The 21679-nt window shown below is 42.6% G+C and overlaps 1 protein-coding gene and 1 non-coding gene across 2 annotated transcripts; both read right to left on the reverse strand.

Moving 5' to 3' along the window:
- Window positions 1-4844: 4844 nt before the first annotated feature.
- Window positions 4845-5632, reverse strand: LOC122050234 (protein DETOXIFICATION 18-like). Its single transcript, XM_042611159.1, has 2 exons — window positions 5274-5632; window positions 4845-5217 (listed from the first exon to the last, which is right to left on the reverse strand). The coding sequence occupies exons 1-2, from the start codon at window positions 5630-5632 to the stop codon at window positions 4845-4847; spliced, it is 732 nt and encodes a 243-aa protein (XP_042467093.1).
- A 15536-nt stretch (window positions 5633-21168) lies between these two features.
- Window positions 21169-21274, reverse strand: LOC122054457. The gene has a single exon (XR_006132765.1). It is a non-coding gene; the product is annotated as a small nucleolar RNA R71 (small nucleolar RNA).
- Window positions 21275-21679: the final 405 nt, after the last annotated feature.

Genomic DNA, 21679 nt, shown 5'->3' on the forward strand with positions numbered 1-21679 from the left:
ATCCGCTGGTCCGATCGACCGCACGCAGTCAACCGGAAACTATCCGATCAACCTTTCTTGGAGTTCACCCCTCCAAGACTTCTCGTTACCTAAGGTTATCTCTCCCCCTAGGATTTTCTTCATCTGGCTTCACTCACCAGAACCTAAGGTTACCACCCCCTAGGATTTTCTCCACCTGGCTTCACTCACCAAGACTTAGTATTTGACTACCTAGGGATCAGGTCCTCCAGACCTATTGAATCCACTTGGCTTCCACGATCTATCAAGATTTTCCTTGCCTAGCTTACAACTAAGACTTTCCATACATAACCAAGACTCAGTATTCGGCTACCCAGGGATCAGGTCCTCCAGACCTATCGAATCCACCTAGCTTCCACGATCTACGGAGTTTTCCCTTGCCTAGCCTACAACTAGGACTTTTCATGATCAATCTCTATTAAACATACTTAAACATATTTGTCGAACATTAAAACCTTGAAGGTCAATTGCACCAACACGTCGTAGATATAATATCATTAGACAACTACTTTCAATAGGAGTTATCACTGTTGACTATGTGAAGTCAAAGGATAACCTAGCGTATCCACTAACCAAAGGGTTAAATAGAGAGTTAGTTGTAAACTCATCATGAGGGATGGGTTTGATGTCATTGTCAGTGATTAGTGTAGAGGACACCCAACCTATACTGACCAGTGATCCCAAGAACTAGGTTCAAAGAGACAACCAATTTATACTAACTAGACACACTATGGGGGATAACCTAATAAATAGTGACTGTACCAGGGTAAGCCGATGGACTTTTAATAATCAAGAAGAGTAGATGGCTACTCTCAAGGTATCGCCTATGTGAGAAAGAAGTGGGGTCTCTTCGAAGAGAATTGGAAGCACAATTCTTAAATCTTCTCATAGAATCAGGCATGCTCATGGCCAAGAATGAACACATTCATGAGAACTGAGTTATATCAGGAAGAGTCTTGGGTGAGATATGTCAATGCTTATATAGACAGTAGAATAGTTCAAGGACATTGTATCTACTATCAGCTAGTAAGCAAACAGATCTTCACACAAGGGAAGTTTCAAAGGATAAAACCTACATGTCCTATACTTAACTCAACTGCTGAATGCTATCACATACCCTATCTCTATTCATGTGGGGGGTTGTTGGATATATGTGAATGGAGAAGAGCTAAAAGAGGATAAAGCTCCATTGTAAATGAGACTTTAGTCCCATATTGGGAGTTTCAAGGCATATTAGTTGGTTTATATTGATTCACATGCATTGATGATGTGAATAAATACATGGGGAGAGTCTCTCTTTTATGTGTAGGTGCGCAGGGGGTGCAAATCGAGGGTCTGAATTACACCGAACTAAGTTGACTCGTGTGTAAGCATGACCTACGTACGCTGAATGCCTGATCGGTCGGGGCAAAGTTTGCCTAAGTGGAACCAACATTTTACCACGTAAATCTTTTTGTTACTTATTTAAGTGTATAACAGATGCATTAAATTAAGATTAATGCAGAATTTAAATGGTTGAGTGAAACGTTGGAGTTTCACAGCTCTACGAGTAATGATCATTAACATTGCCGATTGGTTTAAGCTCCTATATAAGGAGGTTGCGATCATTAGCAAAAGAGGTTACGCACACAAAAAGCAAAAGCTCTCTACCTCTGTTTCCCTCCTCCTCTATCGTGCATCTCTTGCTCGGCGGATTACCCATGGTAGCAGTTGAGTACCTCTCAGTTCACCGTGGCCACCAGTGCTTGGTGGGAATCACGGTTAAGTATTGTGTCCTAGGAAATAGGTGACCCGAGTAAACCTCGAAGCATTGTCAGAGGTGGGGTGAATATGTTTCAAGAAAACTACAACCATCACAAGTCTTGGTCCATTTGCTTGCTTGGCCTCTCTGCCCGGCTGGCCGCACGCTAACTCGGCTACCTGCTCGGCCACTCGGCCTCTCTGCCTACTCAGCCACCTGTTCGCTCATTCGGTTACTCTGCCTGACCGGCCACTTAGCTGCTTCACTCGTCCGACCGCACGCTCGCCCAGTCGCTTGCTCATCCAACCACTTAGTTTTTCTACCCAGTCGGTCGAATACTCGCCCGACCGCCCATTCGCTTGTTCGGTTGCTCTACCCGACTAGCCACTTAGCTACTTCATTCGTCTGGCCATAAGCTTGTCCAGCCACTTGCTCACCCAACCACTCAGTTTTTATGCTCGGCCAGTCGAATACTCACTTGGCCGCTCACTCACTTGTTCTGTTGCTCTGATCGACCACTTGGCTGCTCTACTTGCTCAGCGACTTGGTCACACTGCCCGCTTGGATTCTCTGCCCTGCCAGACATTCAGCCTTTCAGCCCGCTCGACTGCACTATCCGGTCAACCTATTTGCTCAGTCGCACTGTCACTCGGTCGCTCGACCCGACCAGCTACTCTACTAGCTCAGCCGATCTACCCGCACGATCTTCCTACTCGGCCGATCTGCTTGCTCAGCCTCTTAGCCCACTTTGCCACTGCTATTACAGTCTGCCTTCAGTACTTGGCAGAAACCATCCCCCATTGGTAGCTTATGATTATTTGATCAGGTCATCTCGACAGATATATTGAATTTATTTCATTGTAATTTAAATTTGGCTAATTCCCCAAATCTCCGGCAAGATGTGTAAGTTTAAGAAAAGAAAAGGAGCCAAGTCAGAATTTAATGATGAAAGCCAACAAGGACGAACTGGATTCTAGCACATCCCTTGACAAAGATGAAAGAGCATATAGTGATATGGGTTATAGTGAGCGGATCTCGAAGATGACATGGTGGTCAAAGACAAGATAAGATAGGGGTCAAAGTCAGAATAGTGAGTACGATGACGTACTCTGGCCCTGAGGGGACGCCCTTAGGTGGATCGATGAGCTAATCATAACACTAATCGAGTCCTCATGACCCAGAAGAATAGATAAATATCAACCAGATGAGTAGCTGGTCTGGTGGCTCGGAGCCAGACGTGGCATAGATCTGAAGGGCAACATGAAATCTCAATACAACAACGGCTCGCAAACCGAAATACAATAATGACTTATAGGCTGGCACACAATCGTGGCTTGCAGGCCGATGGGTCGGACAACCTAAGTGTTGAAATATATAATACAGAAGCAAATAAATATAAGAAAGAACTAGAGAGACAAGGAAAGGAAAGACAATTGCTTCTTTATTATTAATTAATAATTGTCATAGGCTAACTCACCTATTTATAGGTATTGTCAAGATAATATATAGAAAATATAATAATAAATATGGAAATATATTATTATAAATATGTTAATAATAAATATAGAAATAATGAAAAATATGATTTAGATTACAATCCAAACATGATAAATCATCAATAATTAAAATCAACATCTGAATCTCCTGAATTACTATCTTTGTCATCATTATCCTCCCCCCCCCCCCTCGGACAAACTCAACGGGAGATACTTCAACGTTGAGTTTGGTTGTTAACCAATCATATTTTCTATAGCAAAATCCACCAGTACGATCAACAAAACGACATAGTAGAAGGAGAAGAAAGAGAGAGGAAGATAAAGAGGGATGAAATTTGATGTCCTTGAAATTAAGAGAAAAACAAGAAGAAAAAGATAAAAGAGGAGGAATTGAACCTCACTAAAAAGAAGATAGAAATGAGAAAAAAAGAGGACAAGAAGAGTAAGAGAGAGGAGCTTTAGAGTAACTTATTGATTTGGGAGAGAAAAAGTAAGAGGAAGACATTTGTGAGTAGAAGATTTTTATCAAAACTTGAAAGAAGAAGAAGTGGAACATTAATGAGGAAAGATAAGAAAAATAATTTCGGACTACTTTTGAGAAGGAAACAACAAGAGAAGGGAAATAAAAAAATAGTTGCTAAAAGCCAAAAAAATGAGGGAAGGGAAAGAGAGGAGAAAGAAACTTCTAAGAAAGCATAAGAGACTATAGAGGAGGCTGGAAAGAAAGTATGAGAGAAGGTGATGCCGATGAAGGAGGTGTCATAAAGTGAACTTGAACCTACGAAGAAGAAAGCGAAGAAAGCAGTGGAATTGGTGAATTTTTAAGGAAAGGGGGTGACTCCTAGACTTTTGTAACAAGGAGTTGCTGCCGTGGGTGCTACATCCGGTGTCGCCCTCAGCTAGTTGCTAACTTGCGTACGGATCTGTAATTTGTGGTGAAGAAAATGATGCATAGAGAAGAGGTTGCAACATGCATTATGGTAAAAAGAAGCAATATAGAAAGAAAGAAAGTAAGTAAGAAGAGCTAGATACTTTAGCAACAGTATAAAGAAGAGAGAAATTGATGGAAAGAAAAATTAGGAGAAAGAGAAATTGGTTGCTATTATCGAGCAAAGAAAAATAAAGAAATTGATGGGAAGAAACTAATGATCATGCCTCTGATACCATGTTGAAATACATAATGTGGAAGCACATAGACATAAAAAAAGAACTAGAGAGACTAGGAAAGAAAAGACATTTGCTTCTTTATTATTGATTGATAATTATCATAGGCTAACTCACCTATTTATACATATTGTCAAGATAATATATGGAAAATATAATAATAAATATGGGAATATATTATTATAAATATGGTAATAATAAATATAGAAATAATGAAAAATATAGTTTGGATTACAATCCAAACATGATAAATCATCAATAATTAAAATCAATCTCTGAATCTCCTGAATTACTATCTTTGTTGTCATTAGTGAGAACCTGAAAGATACTCGACTATGGTGCAATGCCTCTGTAGTGAAGCCCTTCCAAGTATACCTAAACTTAATGGAGTACTTCACGTAGATCGCCAACATAACGAAGGATATTCAGATTGAAACAGATGCAGAGAGTGCAGCGCCCTTAAACCCAAGTTCGAAGACATGAACAGTCACATAAGCCAAGCCTACATTGATAAGAAGTGGAACCACTGAGCAGACCACCAAAGGGATCACAACTGTTTGAGTATGTAGAAACCTCAGCATGCACTGCGAGAGTGCATATGCGTAGAGGCCTGGGATCAGGCACTGGAGATAGAGGGTGGCCATGTTTGCCACTTGGGGCTCCTGGTGAAGCCAAATGAGTATGGGCTCTGAGAAGTACCATGAGACGGAGACCAAGATGGAGAAGAAGATGGAGATGATGATTGAGGATTGGAGGTATATTCCCAACATTTTGTAGAGCATTGTGCCATATGCTTGGCTGCATAGAGTCTCAAGAGCCCCACTCAAGCCAACCTTGAGAGAAAATCCGGTGACTGTGCCCCAGGAGTTGACGAGGGTGGCGCCGGCGAGGTGGAGATCGCCCAGATGGCCGGCGAAGAGTTGATGGAGACGAGAGTAATGTCGTAGTAGGAGACGTTGGTCAGGATCATAGGGAAGGCGAAGTAGAGTTGTGTGGTGATGGCACCGCTCAGGCCGACGAAGCCCTTGAGGAGGCCGATGACGATGTCGCGGTTTGTCGGGAAGTTCTTGACGCAGGTGATAAGGGCGCTGGTGTTGGCGAACGTTTGGGGGTTGGCGCCGACACAAATAAAGAGGCACATGAGCCAGACGCGGGGTGGTACGGTGCGGCCAGTGATGGCGAGATAGATCATGAGGTAGCCGAAGAGGTTCATAGCGACGCCGAGGGAGAGGACGACCCACGACGGCGTGACCTCGTTGATGAGGCCGGAGCGACGCTGGCACCGAGGTCCTTGAAGAAGGAGATGGTGTTGAGGGTGGACTGATCATAGCCCAAGGAAGTCTCGATGTCCTTGGAGTAGATGGAGAAGTTCAGCCCCTTGATCAGCGTCGCCATTTCCACTACCTTGCGGTAGGTGCCAACGTCGCCGATCGACACAGGCTTCTGGATTTTGAGCAACAGATTTCCGCTAGGGTCGCAAACGGCTATTGCAATGGCGGCAAGATGGACCAAACGACCATTCGATAAGTGCTCACTAACCATGCCCTTGAAGTAGAGGAGAAAGTTAGGCTCCTCGATGACCTGGACGTTCTTAATAGGCCGCTCGAAATGGTCTCGAAATTCCTCCCACTCGTCCTCTGGCATCTTGTCGATATCGCGAGCGACACGCTCGTCGTGGGCGCAGTGGCGGATGTCATCGGTCATGCGCCGAGCCACGGCTCGGGACCACTCGAAGTCCCTCACCTAGTCCTGCAAGCGTGTTGGCTTAGAATCAATAAATAGCACACCCAAGGCACACACTAATATGCAAGAGGAATATAGCAAAGAGAGAATTTTTACTTGTACTAAGAAACCTTACAATGAGACTCTTTAAATACATGAAAGAAAAGACTAATTCAACTAATTAATAGGAAAGATTAACATCACTAAATCATGAAAATAGGATAGACTAATTCCACTAGTTAATCCCTTAAAACTAGGAAAGATTAAGACTACTAATGCAAGGAGAGAAAAAACGTGACCACTACTTATCATATCCGGATTATATGCTCACATTACCCCTCCTAATCCTGATGTGGTTCTAAGTCACAGACGCCGAGTAGTTATCACATGGTAGCTAACTTCACTCCTGGCAATACTTTAGTTAATACATCGGCTCGTTGTTCTCCAGTATTAACGAACTCAACCACAATATGTCCCTTCTCAACGCATTCTCTGATAAAATGAAACCTTGTATCTATATGCTTGCTTCGACCATGGAATACCGGATTCTTCATGAGAGCTATAGCAGATTTGTTGTCAACAAACAAAGTTACAGGCTTTGGCTTTACACCTGTTAATTCACTGGCAAGGATCCTCAACCACAAAGCATGGCAGGCCGCAGTTGTGGTTGCCATGAACTCTGCCTCACAAGATGAAAGTGCCACTATCTTCTACTTCTATGAGTTCCAGGACACCAAACTTTCATTAAAATAGAAAGTCATTCCACTTGTGCTTTTCCTTCCTTCAAAATTGCTGGCTAAATCACTGTCCAAGTAGCCGAATACACCAATTTCCTGGGGTCCCTTTACGTAAGCAAGTCCAAAATGGATTCTATCTTTCAAATACCTGAGAGTCTATTTGGCCACCTTGTGATGCATGATTGTAGGCCTCTCCATGTATCTGCTCGCCATTCTGACAGAATATGATAGATCTGGCTGTGTGTGTAACAAATATCTTAAACAACCAATGATGCACCTATGCTCCGTGGCGTCAACTGGAGTCCCTTCCAAGTCTTTATGCAGCTGTGTCTTGGGTTTCATTGGATGTTTTGTGGCATTGCAGTCTGTCATCTTGAATTGAGATAGAATCTTCTTAGCATAAGCTGATTGCCTAAATTAAATTTGGCTCTTCTGTTGCTCCACTTCAATCCCTAAGTAGTAGGAGAGAAGACCCAAATCACTCATCTCAAATTCTGTCATCATTTGTTGTCTCTACAACAAAAACCCTCATAGACATCGGTGGAACAACAACAGTTTTAAGCAAAAACCGATGTCTTTGAGTATTTTACACCAGTTTTTCCAAAAACCGGTGTCTATGAGCGCAGATTTTCGCTCATAGACGTCGATTTTTTAGCTGATGTCTATGAGCGCCTTTTTTTTCGTTAATAGACACCGATTTTAACAGCGATTTTTTAAAACCCGATGTCTATGAACCAAAATAAAATAATATAATTTTTCCACCAATACTTAGCCAAAATTTGCAACACTTTACTCTTCCTTCCAAACCTAAACCTATATTGCGCCGTCCACCGTATACCGTCACGAAGCCACCACCACTTTCCTCCTCGCCGCTAGCCATCCGACCATCTCTCTCAGCCTCATCTCCCTCTTCCCCTTCCTAGATCGACGCCCATTCCTCTCCCGATCAGGATCAAGACAAGATGCCCTTGCTTCCCCTTCTTAGTCCATACTTTATCTTTTCCTTTCTACATCCTCCTGTTTTTGTGTTCGGTTCTGCTCCCTTCCCATGAGGCTGCTTTCCTCCCGAAGTTGCCCAACCTCGCCACCATCTCCTTTGAGGAAGGCTACACCCAACTGTTCGGAGACTCCAACCTCATGCTTCACGGCGACGGTCGGACTGCCCACCTCTCCCTCAACCAGCGAATAGGTTCTGTTAAAATATTTTTTTTTTAAAAAAAAGACATCTTTGAACCTACCTTGTTCTAGGGCTACAGCACTTCGATGATTGCGTCGTCGACGGCAACGTACGACCTCTGTTGGGCTCCAACTACAGTGAGGAGCTGATGTACGTTTTGCATGGCGTCGCCATCACCCTCGGTTCTCGGCCCCTGGAGTCTCCTGGGTCTCTCTATGTCACCACCAGGTATCAGTGTCGCGCTGCTCACTTTCTTTCTTGGTGTTTCTGTCTAATGCGAATAGCTCCTTGTAGGAGAGTGATTTGGTTGAGTGACGCCGACAGAGGGAAAGGATACGCGGTGGATTTTCTATCGTTGTCCCTTCACGCTGTATCGAGGGACCGGGAGGCCTACCCATTTCCTTGCATCTATACTCAGGTATTTGGTTTAAGATTGAGTTTTGTGATGTTCTATCTGAAGATAATAGGATTAAAGCACAAAATGCGATATATTTTTTCCCCTTATTCACTGCTTGGTAAACTTGAGTTTGTCACTTTGACTTGAATTTTTTGAGCATTAAAGGACTATTTTGTCGATGGCTTCTCTAGTGATTTTCATTTTCCTGCTTATGCATGTTTGTTGGATGCTTGATAAGATTGAGACGGGTGATGAGGATGATGAAGAGGAGTCCGAAGACTCATATTCAGAAATAAATGGTGATTTGGTGTTGTCAAAAATCACTGAAATGAGACTTGTTCCTTCAGATGCTGGAAAATGTATCCTTGCTGTCATTCATGCTTTGTATTGTTTTCATTGGTTGCAACATTTTTATGTATCAAGTATGCATTACTGAATTCATGTTGTCCGCTTTCTCTTTAATGCAATTATGTGTGTGTTTGTCAAAGTTGCAAAGAATCTAATACACTAGGCAGTTGTTTGCTATGGATTTTGGTGATGGCATAAAAATGCTTTCTCATTAATGTAACTGTATTGTTCTGATTGTCCTGCAAGTTCATTGCATGGATCTGTGACTTATTGATTTCACTTTCTCAGACTTTGATTGTCTTCTTATCAAGTCTTCACAAAGAGATCACAGGTTCTATTTTTCATATGTTTGTTGATTTTAGATCCTCCTTGCATGCTGGTTTTTCCTTACTACTAAATAAACCTAAAAAATTGGGTGGTGCCACTTCATGTAATTGGACAAGGAAAAAGACTGATCATTACTAATTCTTGTGCATTTGGTGTGGATGTCTACATGCACTGAGAAGAAAGGCATCTATAGTTGTCCTTTTACTATTATTTTGAATTTGAAAGTTCGTATGCATCACTTTCTTTGTGGCGTGGTGATGTTGCAAATGTAACATTTTTTTTTGTGAAAGTTCATGAAATTTTCTTGTTTTGTACACAAATTTTACATCGACGACATTCTCTCAATTGGACTCTTGCATTATCTAATATATTTACATTTGATTATGCAGGAACTGAAAGGCAATACTGTGAATTTCAAATGATAACCAATCATAACAGCTTCCAAGGCAAAAGCTTACTGCTTCAGTCAATAGCAGAATATATGTGTCCTACAAGCTATTACCTATTCCGTGTTTCAGCACCAAAAACTTAAATTGTCTAAACTAAATTTATTTCCTTTTGCTATACTGATTCTATTATCCTATGATTATTATCTTATTATGCAGGAATTTGAAAGGTAATACTCAGAATTTTCAAATGATAATCAATCATGAATCCATGTCAAAAGCTTCCTTTGATACCACATTAGTGAATAACAGAATTTGTGCATCTCATGACTTATTATCGAGATTTACATGTTACTCACTATCATTAGTAACTAAAAGTAAGTTCCCTAACATAAATGCATTTCCTATTGGCACCCTCATACTATCATCTTAGTTAGTGTGTTGCTAATATAACAAGTTCTGTGTGAATACTTGGCCTATCTAAGCTTCTGCAACTGGGAGATTTCGTAACAACTTCATAAGTTAATGAAATCCTGTGAATCTTCATAAGCCAACCAATCATGATATTAACATTTCACAAAGACAAAAAGATTTCTTTCATTGACACCCATTAATCTATACCCAAATGTGTCCTACAAGCTGTTACCTATTGTGTGTGTTACTAGATTAAAGTTGATGAAACTTCAATATATTGGTACATATAAACAAATTTTTATTGTTAAACTTTCGGCCATCTGGGAAGCATGGCTTTAGGTTTCCAGCCTACCTGATTAGTTTTGCAATTGGTATCTCTTGGTCCTGAAAGCATATAAATTCTACAGTGGATATAATCACACACTGTATCCCTTGATGGGCTAGTTATGTCATCAGGTTGAATTGTGAACTCTTACTCCCTAAATTGAATACCAAATAGTTTATTTATTTTTGATTCAGTTTGCAGGTTCTGTTATATTCCTTAGTATGAGAAGCTTCGATTTGAATGGATTATCATTATGGAGGGTCACTCAAGGCACACTTGGATTAGGACTTTCAGTAGAGATTTTTAGATCAATTTTGATTTATTGTAGGATGAATCCAAGTTAATTTTAGGTTTGGGTTAATCTTAATTGTGCTTTAATCTTATTTGAGCCTTTTCTCATGATTTGGTTTGATTTTAATATTATTAAATTACCTTTTTGTCTTATGAGTATAAGTTTCACTGTGAGTTGAGCTAGATTGCTTTTGCTATTTTGGTGAAGTTTCATTGTGGTTGAGCTATATTTCTGTTACTATATTCACATCCAATGGCTTGAATTGTGATCTTGTTTGTATATCCACCGTGTTTGTGATTAAATTTCAAATGGCATGTGATCCTGTCTGAGAAGCTGACCGTGAAGGAGATCCGGCAGAAGGAAACCCACCGTACTGATGAAGAATGATGCCGGTAGAACCTCGACCCGAGAAACCCAAAGCGGATCGGAAGAAAACCAGAGTCATCGAAGGAAATCTGATAAGTAGGAAGAAATCCCCGTCCAGATAGGAGAAAGTCGAACTCCCAAGCTCCCGAGGCTCCCTGCGCACAAGAGACCAACCAACGCTATTGTCAGTGACCTAAGACCGGGGTGGGAATCCCTCGCTAGGCCCTCCGACGCTCAAGTTAGTGATCTCTCTTGATGTCAAGGAAGGAAAAAGAAAGAAGATGAACAGTAGCCAGAAAATTAGGGTTGTGAAAGTACACAATGATGTGAACTTACCTAGCCAACGGAGAGGATTCCCCCTTTTATACCACTTCATGTAACCTCCGTAGCCATGAAGTGGACCCCGATTTGTTAGAGTTCGTTATGAGATGACGTCAGCTGCGCACTTGCGGAAGATAATTTTTAAGGAATCTTTTTTGTACCCCAGATGTATCTTCTTTGTCGTTTAGCGCCTGCAAGACAAGCTGAAAGCATATTTCCCGCCAAAATATATATTCTCTATCATGAATTATTCGATATATTCATGTATGATTCTTCCTCATGTGACTTCTATTTGTATCTTTGTTGTGTCAAAAAATAATATTTTATTCAACATGTTTCTAAGGTATTCATTGAAGGAACTGTGTGGGTTCTTTGCTCGAAAGAACCCTCTTGACCGATATTGGTCTATCTTTGCCCTGGAGTATATCTCGGTCGTTATTGGCTTACCTTCATACGGCAGGCATGTATCGACCGATATTGGCCTACCTTCGTTCGGCAGGCATGTATCGGCCGATATTGGTCTATCTTTGCTCTGGAGTATGTATTGGTCGTTATTGGCTTACCTTCATACGGCAGGCATGTATCGACCGATATTGACCTACCTTCGTTCGGCAGGCATGTATCGACCGATATTGGTCTACCTTTGTTCTGAAAGTATGTCTTGGCCGTTATTGGTCTACCTTTGTAACGCTCCGCCTCCTACTGACTAGGCTGTGAGGCTGAGCGTCACATTATGCTATGCTAAATTACTATTGCGGAAATCTGGATTGATTAAAATTTTACTAAATTGATTACTGTAAAATCTGAACTTAATATTCTAGGTGTACCTAGGAGTTGTACACATGCTAGGGAAGATAATCTATGCCTCTCGGATGTCCTGCTAGCTGTAATCAGGCATTTAAATCGATCCATGAATCGATTGGGCTGTCGGATCGATCCAGTGATCGATCCAGCTTGATACTGGCACGGAGAGAAACCCTGGATCGGTCGACTGACCGATCCACAAGCTTGATCGCTTTTGTATGCGGCTGGATCGGTCTACCGACCGATCCAGGAGTACACTGATCGGTCGGCTGACCGATCAGTGAGCTTTGTACTTCTCTGTTCGCATCTGGATCGGTCGGCTGACCGATCCATAACAGACGCTAACTCTCTGTTCGCGACTGGATCCACTTCTGATCGATCTGTAGATCGATCAGGTTTCTGATTTCGAATCAGAACCCCGGATTTCAGCACTTGTTCATGCCAAAATCTCACACAATAATTATATAATGCATGGAAAACGTTCTAATATCTATCAACTAGCATACTAACATGATATAGTGCGAGGTTTATTAATTTATAACATTTAAGCCACTATAAATGCATAAAGGTATCTTAAGAAAAGAAACTAAGTTCTTAATTTGCTAAACTCCCTAAGGATCTTCGTTCCAGGTTCTTGCCACACACACCATCTCTGCATTGACCTCCAGCTTCCTCTGCTAGTCCATCTTCCCTTTACCTTTATCTGCAGTATAAGGGAAAATAGTATCTGTAAGCTTTAAGCTTAGTAAAAACCAACTACCTCACTAAAACATGCAACGATGCAAACATGTTTTTAAAGAATGCTATTTAAAAACATGCACTGAATTTGTTAAAGCATAGCATACTGAAGTTACATGGCATAAATACTGAAACATGGCATGCATAATAAAATCTAAGCATGGAGCTATTTAATGGTATCAACTAGGAGAACTAAACTGAAACTGAAACTAAAACTGAGCTAACACTATATTCACATAACTAGATTACGAGTTTGAAAGCTATTATCATAATAAATGAAAATAGTAATCATGCTGCTGTTTGGGCCCGGCTACTGTACTTGCTGTGCGCGCATCCCTAACTAGACCCGGGGTTGCAAATTTCGAATCTAGTAGGGTTTACTAGGTTAGCTAAACCTAGGGACGACTGTGGGAGCCCAACCCAATGGATATCTAATCCAGTACAGTGCCACTGAAAGTAAAATATTGAACATGAGCTAATAAATTCTTGTCTTTCTTTTACTAGGTTGTCTAAACCTAGATCTAGGTTATCTAAACCTAGAGGCAACTGTGGGAGCCTACCCATTGGACATCTAGTCCTGTAAAAGCTGGAGCAAGACTAAATAAACTATAAAATGCTGCTACTGCATTTATCTAAGCTACTAAAATGCCTAAGTTGCATTTTTCTGTGCCAAACAACTAAAACGAACACTTGGTATGCGCTAATTCACATCCTTTGTGTCGGTAGTCTACATATTACTAAACTAATACATGGAATTCACACGAAGCTACTTATACTGCAGGTGAGGGGTTTCTTACCTCCTGTTCGTAATTTCTTATGATTCAAATCGCTAGATTTCCGGAGGAGACGATCCTTTCGACGATCTTCTCGCGTCTATGCGTTCCTCTCGCGGAGGGGAACGTTCTTGTGCTGGAATCACTGCCGGAAGGTGCTCTTAGGGCCCTAGGGAGAGAACCCTAGGGTTGGCGTCGAGAGGAAGAAGGAGAAGGAGAGTTGCGGCGTGGCTAGGGTGAGGAAAAGAAAGGTTGCCGATTAAAATCCTATCTCCCCACTTATTAATTCCTATTTATATTAAGAGATTAATTCCCCCAACTCTAATTTAAATAAAATTCTTTCCCTTTCCTTTCAGCACGGCCCTGCTGGGTTCATCCGGTTACTAAAGCTATCCATAAGTCGTAGGACCCAATAGGTCTCGGGTTCAATTCCCGCGTAGGCTATTTTACGGTCTTAATTATTTTTGCTACTTCTGCTATCCTAAAAATTCCGAAAAAATATCTAAAAATTCCAGAATAATTATAGAATATTTCTAATATAGTTTTGAGAATTTTCGGGTGTTACAATCCTCCATACCTTATAAAAAGTTCGTCCTCGAACTTAGAATAACTCTGGGTACTTCTGTCTCATGCTGGCCTCTGTCTCCCAAGTTGCCTCTTCTGCTGTGTGACTGTGCCAAATAACTTTGACTAATGGTACTTCCTTGTTCCGCAATTTCTTAACTGCTCGGTCTATTATCTGAATAGGCCGACTGTCATAGCTGAGGTCCTCGCGGATCTGTTCCGACTGGGGCTCAATCACCTGAGTGGCTGCTTCTTCATCATAGAGACATGAAATACATTGTGGACAGCTGACATTTCCTGGAGTAGCTCTATCTCATATGCTACCTTGCCCACTCTTCTGCTAATAAGGTATGGTCCCACATATCGGGGACTTAGCTTGCCCTTCTTCCCAAAACGCATTACTTCCTTCATGGGAGCTAATCTGAGGAATACTGAATCCCCAACTGAAAACTCTAAAGGTCTGCGCCGTGTATCAGCATAGCTTTTCTGGCGGCTCTGAGCTGTCTCTATCCTCTCGCGGATCTGCTGTATAGCTGTTGTGGTATTTGCCACTAGGTCTGTCTGAAGTTCTAGTTCTTTCTGTTCACCACTCTCATACCAGCAGATTGGAGATCTACACCTCCGCCCATAGAGAGCCTCATAAGGTGCCATACCGATAGTGGCCTGATAGCTGTTGTTGTATGTAAATTCTGCTAGACTCAGATATTTGCACCAACTTCCTTTGAAATCTAGGGCACATGCTCGGAGCATATCTTCGAGTACCTGATTTACTCGCTCTGTCTGTCCATCTGTCTGAGGGTGGAAGGCTGTGCTAAATTTCAACTTCGTGCCCAAAGCTGACTGTACACACTCCCAGAAGTGTGATGTGAATCTGCTATCTCTGTCTAATATAATGGTTCGTGGGACTCCATGTAATCTAACGATCTCCTTGAGATACAACTGAGCTAGCTGTTCCATGGAGTAGGATATCCTGATAGCTAAGAAGTGGGCTGATTTAGTCAATCTGTCGACTATTACCCAGATGGTATCAAAACCACTCGTGGTTCTGGGTAATCCCACTATGAAGTCCATAGAAATGTCTTCCCACTTCCATTCCGGAATCTGAATAGGCTGCAAGACTCCTCCTGGTCGCTGATGTTCTGCCTTAACCCTCTGACAGGTTAGGCAGGTGCTGACATATCGAGCGATGTCTCTCTTCATCCCAGGCCACCAAAAATGTTTCTTCAAGTCCTGGTACATTTTGGTGGAGCCTGGATGCATCGCATAGGGAGTCTTGTGAGCCTCATCTAAAATCTTCCTTCTGAGTTCTTCCTGATCTGGAACACATAATCTGTCGCCAAAGTACAACATCCCGCTAATGGACACTCTGAATTCTCCACTTTCTGATTCTGCTATCCCTTGCTTGATTTTCTGAATTTCAGGATCCTGTTCCCGAGCTGTCTGGATGTCACCAAGCAAGGTAGACTCTAATGTCATAGTAGAGAGCTGTCCGACTATGAGTTCGAGACCGAAATCTGTGATCTCCTTCTGTAGGGGTGGTGACATGGCTGCTAGAGATAATAAGGTAGCACTGGACTTTCTGCTAAGTGCATCTGCTACCCTATTTGCTTTCCCTGGATGGTCTATGTCGTAGTCTTTGACCAGCTCTAGCCATCTGCGCTGGCGCATATTCAGATCCTTCTGAGTGAAGAAGTACTTCAGACTCTGATGATCTGTATACACTCTGCACTGAGCTCCATACAAGTAATGTCTCCAAATCTTGAGAGCGAACACTACTGCTGTAAGCTCAAGGTCATGAGTAGGATAGTTCTTCTCATAATCCTTGAGTTGTCTAGAGGCGTAGGCGATTACCTTGCCATCTTGCATCAGTACTGCTCCTAGTCCCAACTTAGAGGCATCACTATATATGTCAAAGCTATCTGCGTTCTCTGGTAGAGTCAGAATAGGTGCACTGGTCAATCTCCTTTTCAGCTCGCTGAAACTATTCTCACAGTCCTCTGTCCACTGATACTTTCTGTTCTTTCTGGTAAAAGCTGTCAGTGGGGAGACTATCATGGAGAAGTCCTCTACGAATTTTCTGTAATAGCCTGCTAATCCCAGAAAGCTTCTGATCTCGCTAGCGTTCTTGGGTCTCTTCCAATTGCTCACAGCTTCTATCTTACTGGGGTCTACCATGATACCATCCTTTGAGATGATATGGCCCAGGAAGGACACCTGATCTAACCAAAATTCACATTTTGTGAACTTGGCGTATAGCTGATTCTGCTGAAGGGTCTGCAATACTGTTTTCAGGTGCTCTGCGTATTCTTCCTGAGTTCTGGAATAGATAAGAATGCCATCGATGAACATGATAACGAACTTATCTAAATATTCTCTGAATACCCTGTTCATAAGGTCCATGAAAGTAGCTGGAGCATTTGTCACGCCAAATGGCATTACTACGAACTCGTAATGTCTGTATCTAGTCCTGAATGCTGTCTTGGGTATGTCCTCTTATTTAACCTTCACCTGATGATAACCTGATCTGAGGTCTATTTTAGAGAACACTGCTGCTCCCTTTAGCTGATCAAATAGGTCATCGATTCTGGGAAGAGGATACCTGTTCTATATCGTGACTTGGTTCAGTGCCCGGTAATCTATACACAGGCGCATGCTCCCGTCCTTCTTCTTCACAAACAATATAGGTGCTCCCCATGGTGAGTGACTAGGACGGATGAACCCCTTGTCAAGCAGCTCCTGTAATTGCTCATGAAGTTCTTTCAGTTCTGCTGGGGCCATGCGATAAGGCGCTTTGGAAATATGATTTGTGCCGGGAATGAGCTCTATCTCAAATTCTATCTCCCTGTCTGGTGCTAAGCCTGGTAACTCTTCAGGGAAGACTGCTGGGTAGTCACATACGACTCGGACCTCTGCTAGTTGTTGTCTGGCGTTGACTACGTGTGCTAAGAATCCGTACATCCCGAATCCATCAATTTCTGTGCCTTCAGTTGAGAGAAATTTCTTGGCTTTTCTCTTGGGTTCTCCGATAAACTCGAGCTGCTTCAGGTTAGAATACGACTTTCGCTTACGACACTCGATGGAGGCACCGTGTCTGCAAGAAGTCCATTCGAAGATGACATCATAGTCGGTCATATTAAGCACTATCGGATCGCAAAAGAGCTCTCATGCGCTATAATGGCCGCCCGAGCGGTCGTGGACACCATGATTTCTCACGAGGGTAACGTCGTAAGCGGCTCTTGAGTACCTCAGGGGTATCGCTAATTTCTCGACAATGCCCCGGATATATATGAATGGGTTGCCCATGTCGAATAAGACGGTTGTACTTTCTTGTAAAGTACTAATCGACTGTAATAGCCGAGGCATTTCTGCATCCTCTCGGTGAGTGAGTAGATCCTCGCATTGGTCGTGGCTGGAGGGGCTACCCTGGCTGATATGTGGACCTTCTAAAGCGGCCTACATCTGATATAATGGTGGCCTCCATCTTGAATTGGTGTGGTGAGGAAGACGGTCTTGTTTGGACCTTTGGCCATATGCCCTTCTGTCGCATTCAAAGCATCCTCGTGTGCCCTTCCGACAAACTCGGGATGGAATTTCCCACAAGTAGCACACTTTGGATAAGCTGGCTTGGTGGCCCTCCTTTGGGTAACTCACGGCTTGCGCTTGTTCTTTGGAGTTCCCTTTCGATTAGAGCCATGGGGCTGTGGCCTGCTTTACGAGTGCCCGAGCCTCCTTGACCTTTAGCTTCTGAGAGGACTTGCTTCTGCTGCTTGATGCTATTCTGGTAATGCTCAGTGATTAGAGCACTGCTCACTATCTCTTCTGTGGTTTGTGGCCTATGAACGCCACCAGCCACATTCATTGCTATTTCCGGCCTCAGCATCTTGAGCATCAACCGGATTCGTTCCCTTTCTGTGCTGACTAGTTCAGGGCATAGACGCGCCAATCTATTGAATTTCTTCACGGCTTCCTCAACTGATAGGTTGCCCTGACGAAACTCAGTGAACTCGTCGTAGTGGCGGTTGGTGACCCGCATGTGAAAGAACTCCTCAAAGAATTCCTTCTCGAAGTCAGCCCATGTCATTTGGTTCACTGGGCGCTTCGCTATGATTCTCTCCCACCACATGCGTGCATCTCCTGTCAGACAGAAGGAGGCGCACTTCACCTTCTCATGTTCTGGCCAGTCTAGAAGCTCCATCGTACTTTCCAGTGTTTTGAACCATGCCTGAGCATCCCATGGATCACTGCTGCCTGAGAAATTCTCTGGCTTGACTCTCTGCCACTGGATCAGATAGGCTTCTCTCTGCGCTCCTGCTGCTGGGGCTACTGGTGTCGTAGGCTGGACTGGTGGAACCTCTAAGATCACTGGTGTCGCTAAGTTAGGCTCCGGGGGTGACAGTGGGAGTGTTCTGCTGACTAGCCTTTAAGGTGGCTATTTCCTGTTGCTGTTCAACTAGCTGCTGCTGTAACTGAGCCACTAGTGCTGTAAGGTCTGGGGGAGGCACTGAACTGCCTGCCTCATACTGGGGCTCAGTAGCTGGTGCCCTTCTAGCTGGGCGTCCTCGTGCCATTCTAGAGACATAGAGGACATACATGACTAACACAAGCATAATAGAGAAACTATTGTTATTATGTTAACTACTATCTGATGTGCGTAGATTATATACTCCTTTATGCATGTTTTTACGCACATTTACATACTTTGAGCATGCTTGATCTATGCATTTTTATACTCCCAGCTTTCCTTTTAGCATATTTACTCTTTTGGTCCGGAGATCTGCTTTTTGTGCATTTTCTGTACACAGGAGTCGATTTGGTGAAGAATCTACATCTTTGGGCATGCATTGGAGGAAACGAAGGGAGAAAGCACCGGGCCGTGTACCTCACACGGGCCTGCACTGGTATGGAGCACGGCCCGTGTGGAGTTTGGCACCAACAGAAGAGGAAGATGACATGGCCGTGTGAACCTCGCACGGCCGTGTCAAGATTTGAAGCCAACCAGAGCAGAAGCCTTACAAGGCCGTGTGGGTCTACACGTGTGAGATTTCCGAGACCAAGCGGTGCGTGTGTGCACCACAGGAGCATTTCCGAGACTAAGCAGGCTGTGGCCGTGTGCACCACACGGCCGTGTAGCATTTCCAGAGAGCAGAAGGGTTCTGGCCGTGTGGAGTCACACGGCCGTGCAGGTTTGGCAGAGAGGGAACTGGACATGGCCGTGTGAATCTCACACGGCCGTGTCACGGGGCCGTGTGGCGCCCGATTCCCTCCTCTATTTAAACCCTTCTTCATGAATTGAAAGGGGATCTCTCCCCCTTTGGGAGAAAGCAAGATTTGGTGGTTTCCTCCCATTCTTGGGAGGATTTCTGGGCGATTCTAAGGGAGATCTCGGCGATTTCGACTCCGGAGCGTGGATTGGATCCGAAGACGAAGCTTCTTTATAGATAAGTTTCCTTTTCTCCCTTTTTCTTGGTTTCTTGGATTGGGGATTCAAGGAATGCTTGTAATCTCTATTTCTTCGGGTTTTCTTCCTCGATTCATGGAGTAGATCTTGTATTCTAGGATTAAGGGAGTATTTGTATGATGGATTGATGTAATCTCTTATGGATTTGCCATTTTCTTGTTTCGATGACATTATCTTGCTTGTATCAATTAGATCTTGAATGATTGATGGTGGTTTGCGCTCAATTCTCATTCTTGATTGATTGTTTGGATTTCTTATAGACTTGGTAAAGATAAACTCTCACTCGATCATCCGAGGGATCCACGTGACAGGTGCAAGCCCGTGTAAGGACGTTTGAGAGATAATCTTGAAGAGGAAATAGGGATATTCAAGAGAGTAGGATGGATTTTATGATTAGCTTCTTGTATCTTGATAGATTAATGAGTCGTGGGCTTCTACGTTGATATCCGAGGAAGGCATAGTAATAGGTGTACTTCTGTGTAAGGACAACATAGGTTCATGTCTTATTAATCCTATTTAGATACATTTCTCAGTCCTTAGTCGGTTCTCTATTGCAAGAGGGAACCGACAACTTTCTACATGTTTGGCAATTGAGGGATAAGAATTGGTGAACCATTTACATTCAAGAAATCTTACAAAGAAACCGAAACTCCTAGAATCTCCCTTTATCATAACCCAAAACACTAAACTCTTGTTTGTTGATCTTTAATATTAGATTTGTTTACCTTTACTTTGCTTTTGAAACGATTGGATAGTTGTTTAGCTAATTCGCATTGAGACATTTCTAGTGCTTATTCCAGTCCCTGTGGATACGATAATCTTTTATATTACTTGCGACATTTCCGTACACTTGCGGAGCGTAACAAGTTTTTGGCGCCGTTGCCGGGGACTGCGCTATAACATTTGGAATTATCAATTGAGTTAGACTAAACATAACATTTGTTTTCCTTTCATATTGCATAGTTGTAACTAATCATTAGATTTCTGTTTTTTTTACTTTCTTGTATGACTTTCTCTTCTTGTTAATTTTTTTGTGCAAACTCAATTCTGCATTTTTGATTCTTTTATTTTTCTTTTTGTGTCGAATTGTTGTCTGCAATCTTGTTCTTGTGTATGCGAAGATCTAACTTTGCAGGGGAATTCTTTCCTTTTGACCCTGAGATTGATAGAACTTTCCATAAAAGAAGAATTCTGCAAAGGCAAATTGAAGAACAGGAACATTTGAATATGACAAATAGACCACTTAAGGATTATGCAACACCCTATGCGAGAGGTTTTCGATCTAGTATTTCAAGACCTTCAGTGGAAGCTAATAACTTTGAGATCAAACCTGCAATCATATCTATGGTGCAGCAGAACCAATTTGGTGGAGGACCTCATGAGGACCCTAATCAACACTTAGAGGTCTTTTATGAAATATGTGGTACCATGAAAATGAATGGAGTTCCTTCAGATGCAGTTAGATTATTATTATTTGGGTTTTCTCTAAGAGATAGGGCAAAGCAATGGCTGAATTCTTTGGCCCCTAATAGCATCACCACTTGGGAGCAGTGTGAGCAACAGTTTCTTGATAAGTTCTATCCATCAAGCAAAACAGCTCATATGAGGAATTTAATTGCAAGCTTCAAGCAAACTGACTCAGAATCTCTTTTTGAAGCATGGGATAGATATAATAGTATGCTCAGACAATGCCCACATCATGGGTTGGAAAGATGGTTAGTGTTGCACACTTTTTACAATGGTATCAATTATCATACCAAAGTGTCCCTTGATTCAGCTGCTGGAGGGGCACTTATGAACAAAAGCTTAGATGAAGCCGAAGAAATCATTGAAAGCGTAGCACAAAATCATCATCAATGGGCAAATGAAAGAAGTGGTGACTATTCCTCTGTAAACCCAACAATTAAAGCATCAGGGAAGTTTGATGTAGATGCAGTCACTCTTTTGTCTGCAAAATTGGACGCTCTTACAAAGAAATTTGAGAATATGGGGACTAGTGCTAATATGGTCAATGCTATTAGTACATCTTGTGAAGTATGTGGGAGTTCAGAGCATTCAAATGACTCATGTCCATTGGGAGCTATCACTGCACAAATCAATCAACTTGAACA

This window comes from Zingiber officinale, chromosome 3A, assembly GCF_018446385.1.
Source record: "Zingiber officinale cultivar Zhangliang chromosome 3A, Zo_v1.1, whole genome shotgun sequence".
Lineage (NCBI taxonomy): Eukaryota > Viridiplantae > Streptophyta > Magnoliopsida > Zingiberales > Zingiberaceae > Zingiber > Zingiber officinale.

What these genes read in the sequence shown, in the direction of transcription:
- LOC122050234 (XM_042611159.1), bottom strand. Translation starts at nt 5,632, where the DNA reads ATGAACCTCTTCGGCTACCTCATGATCTATCTCGCCATCACTGGCCGC. An exon ending in TCGTCAACTCCTGGGGCACA is followed by an intron (nt 5,218 to 5,273) that starts GTCACCGGATTT and finishes GACTCTATGCAG; the next exon opens with CCAAGCATATGGCACAATGC.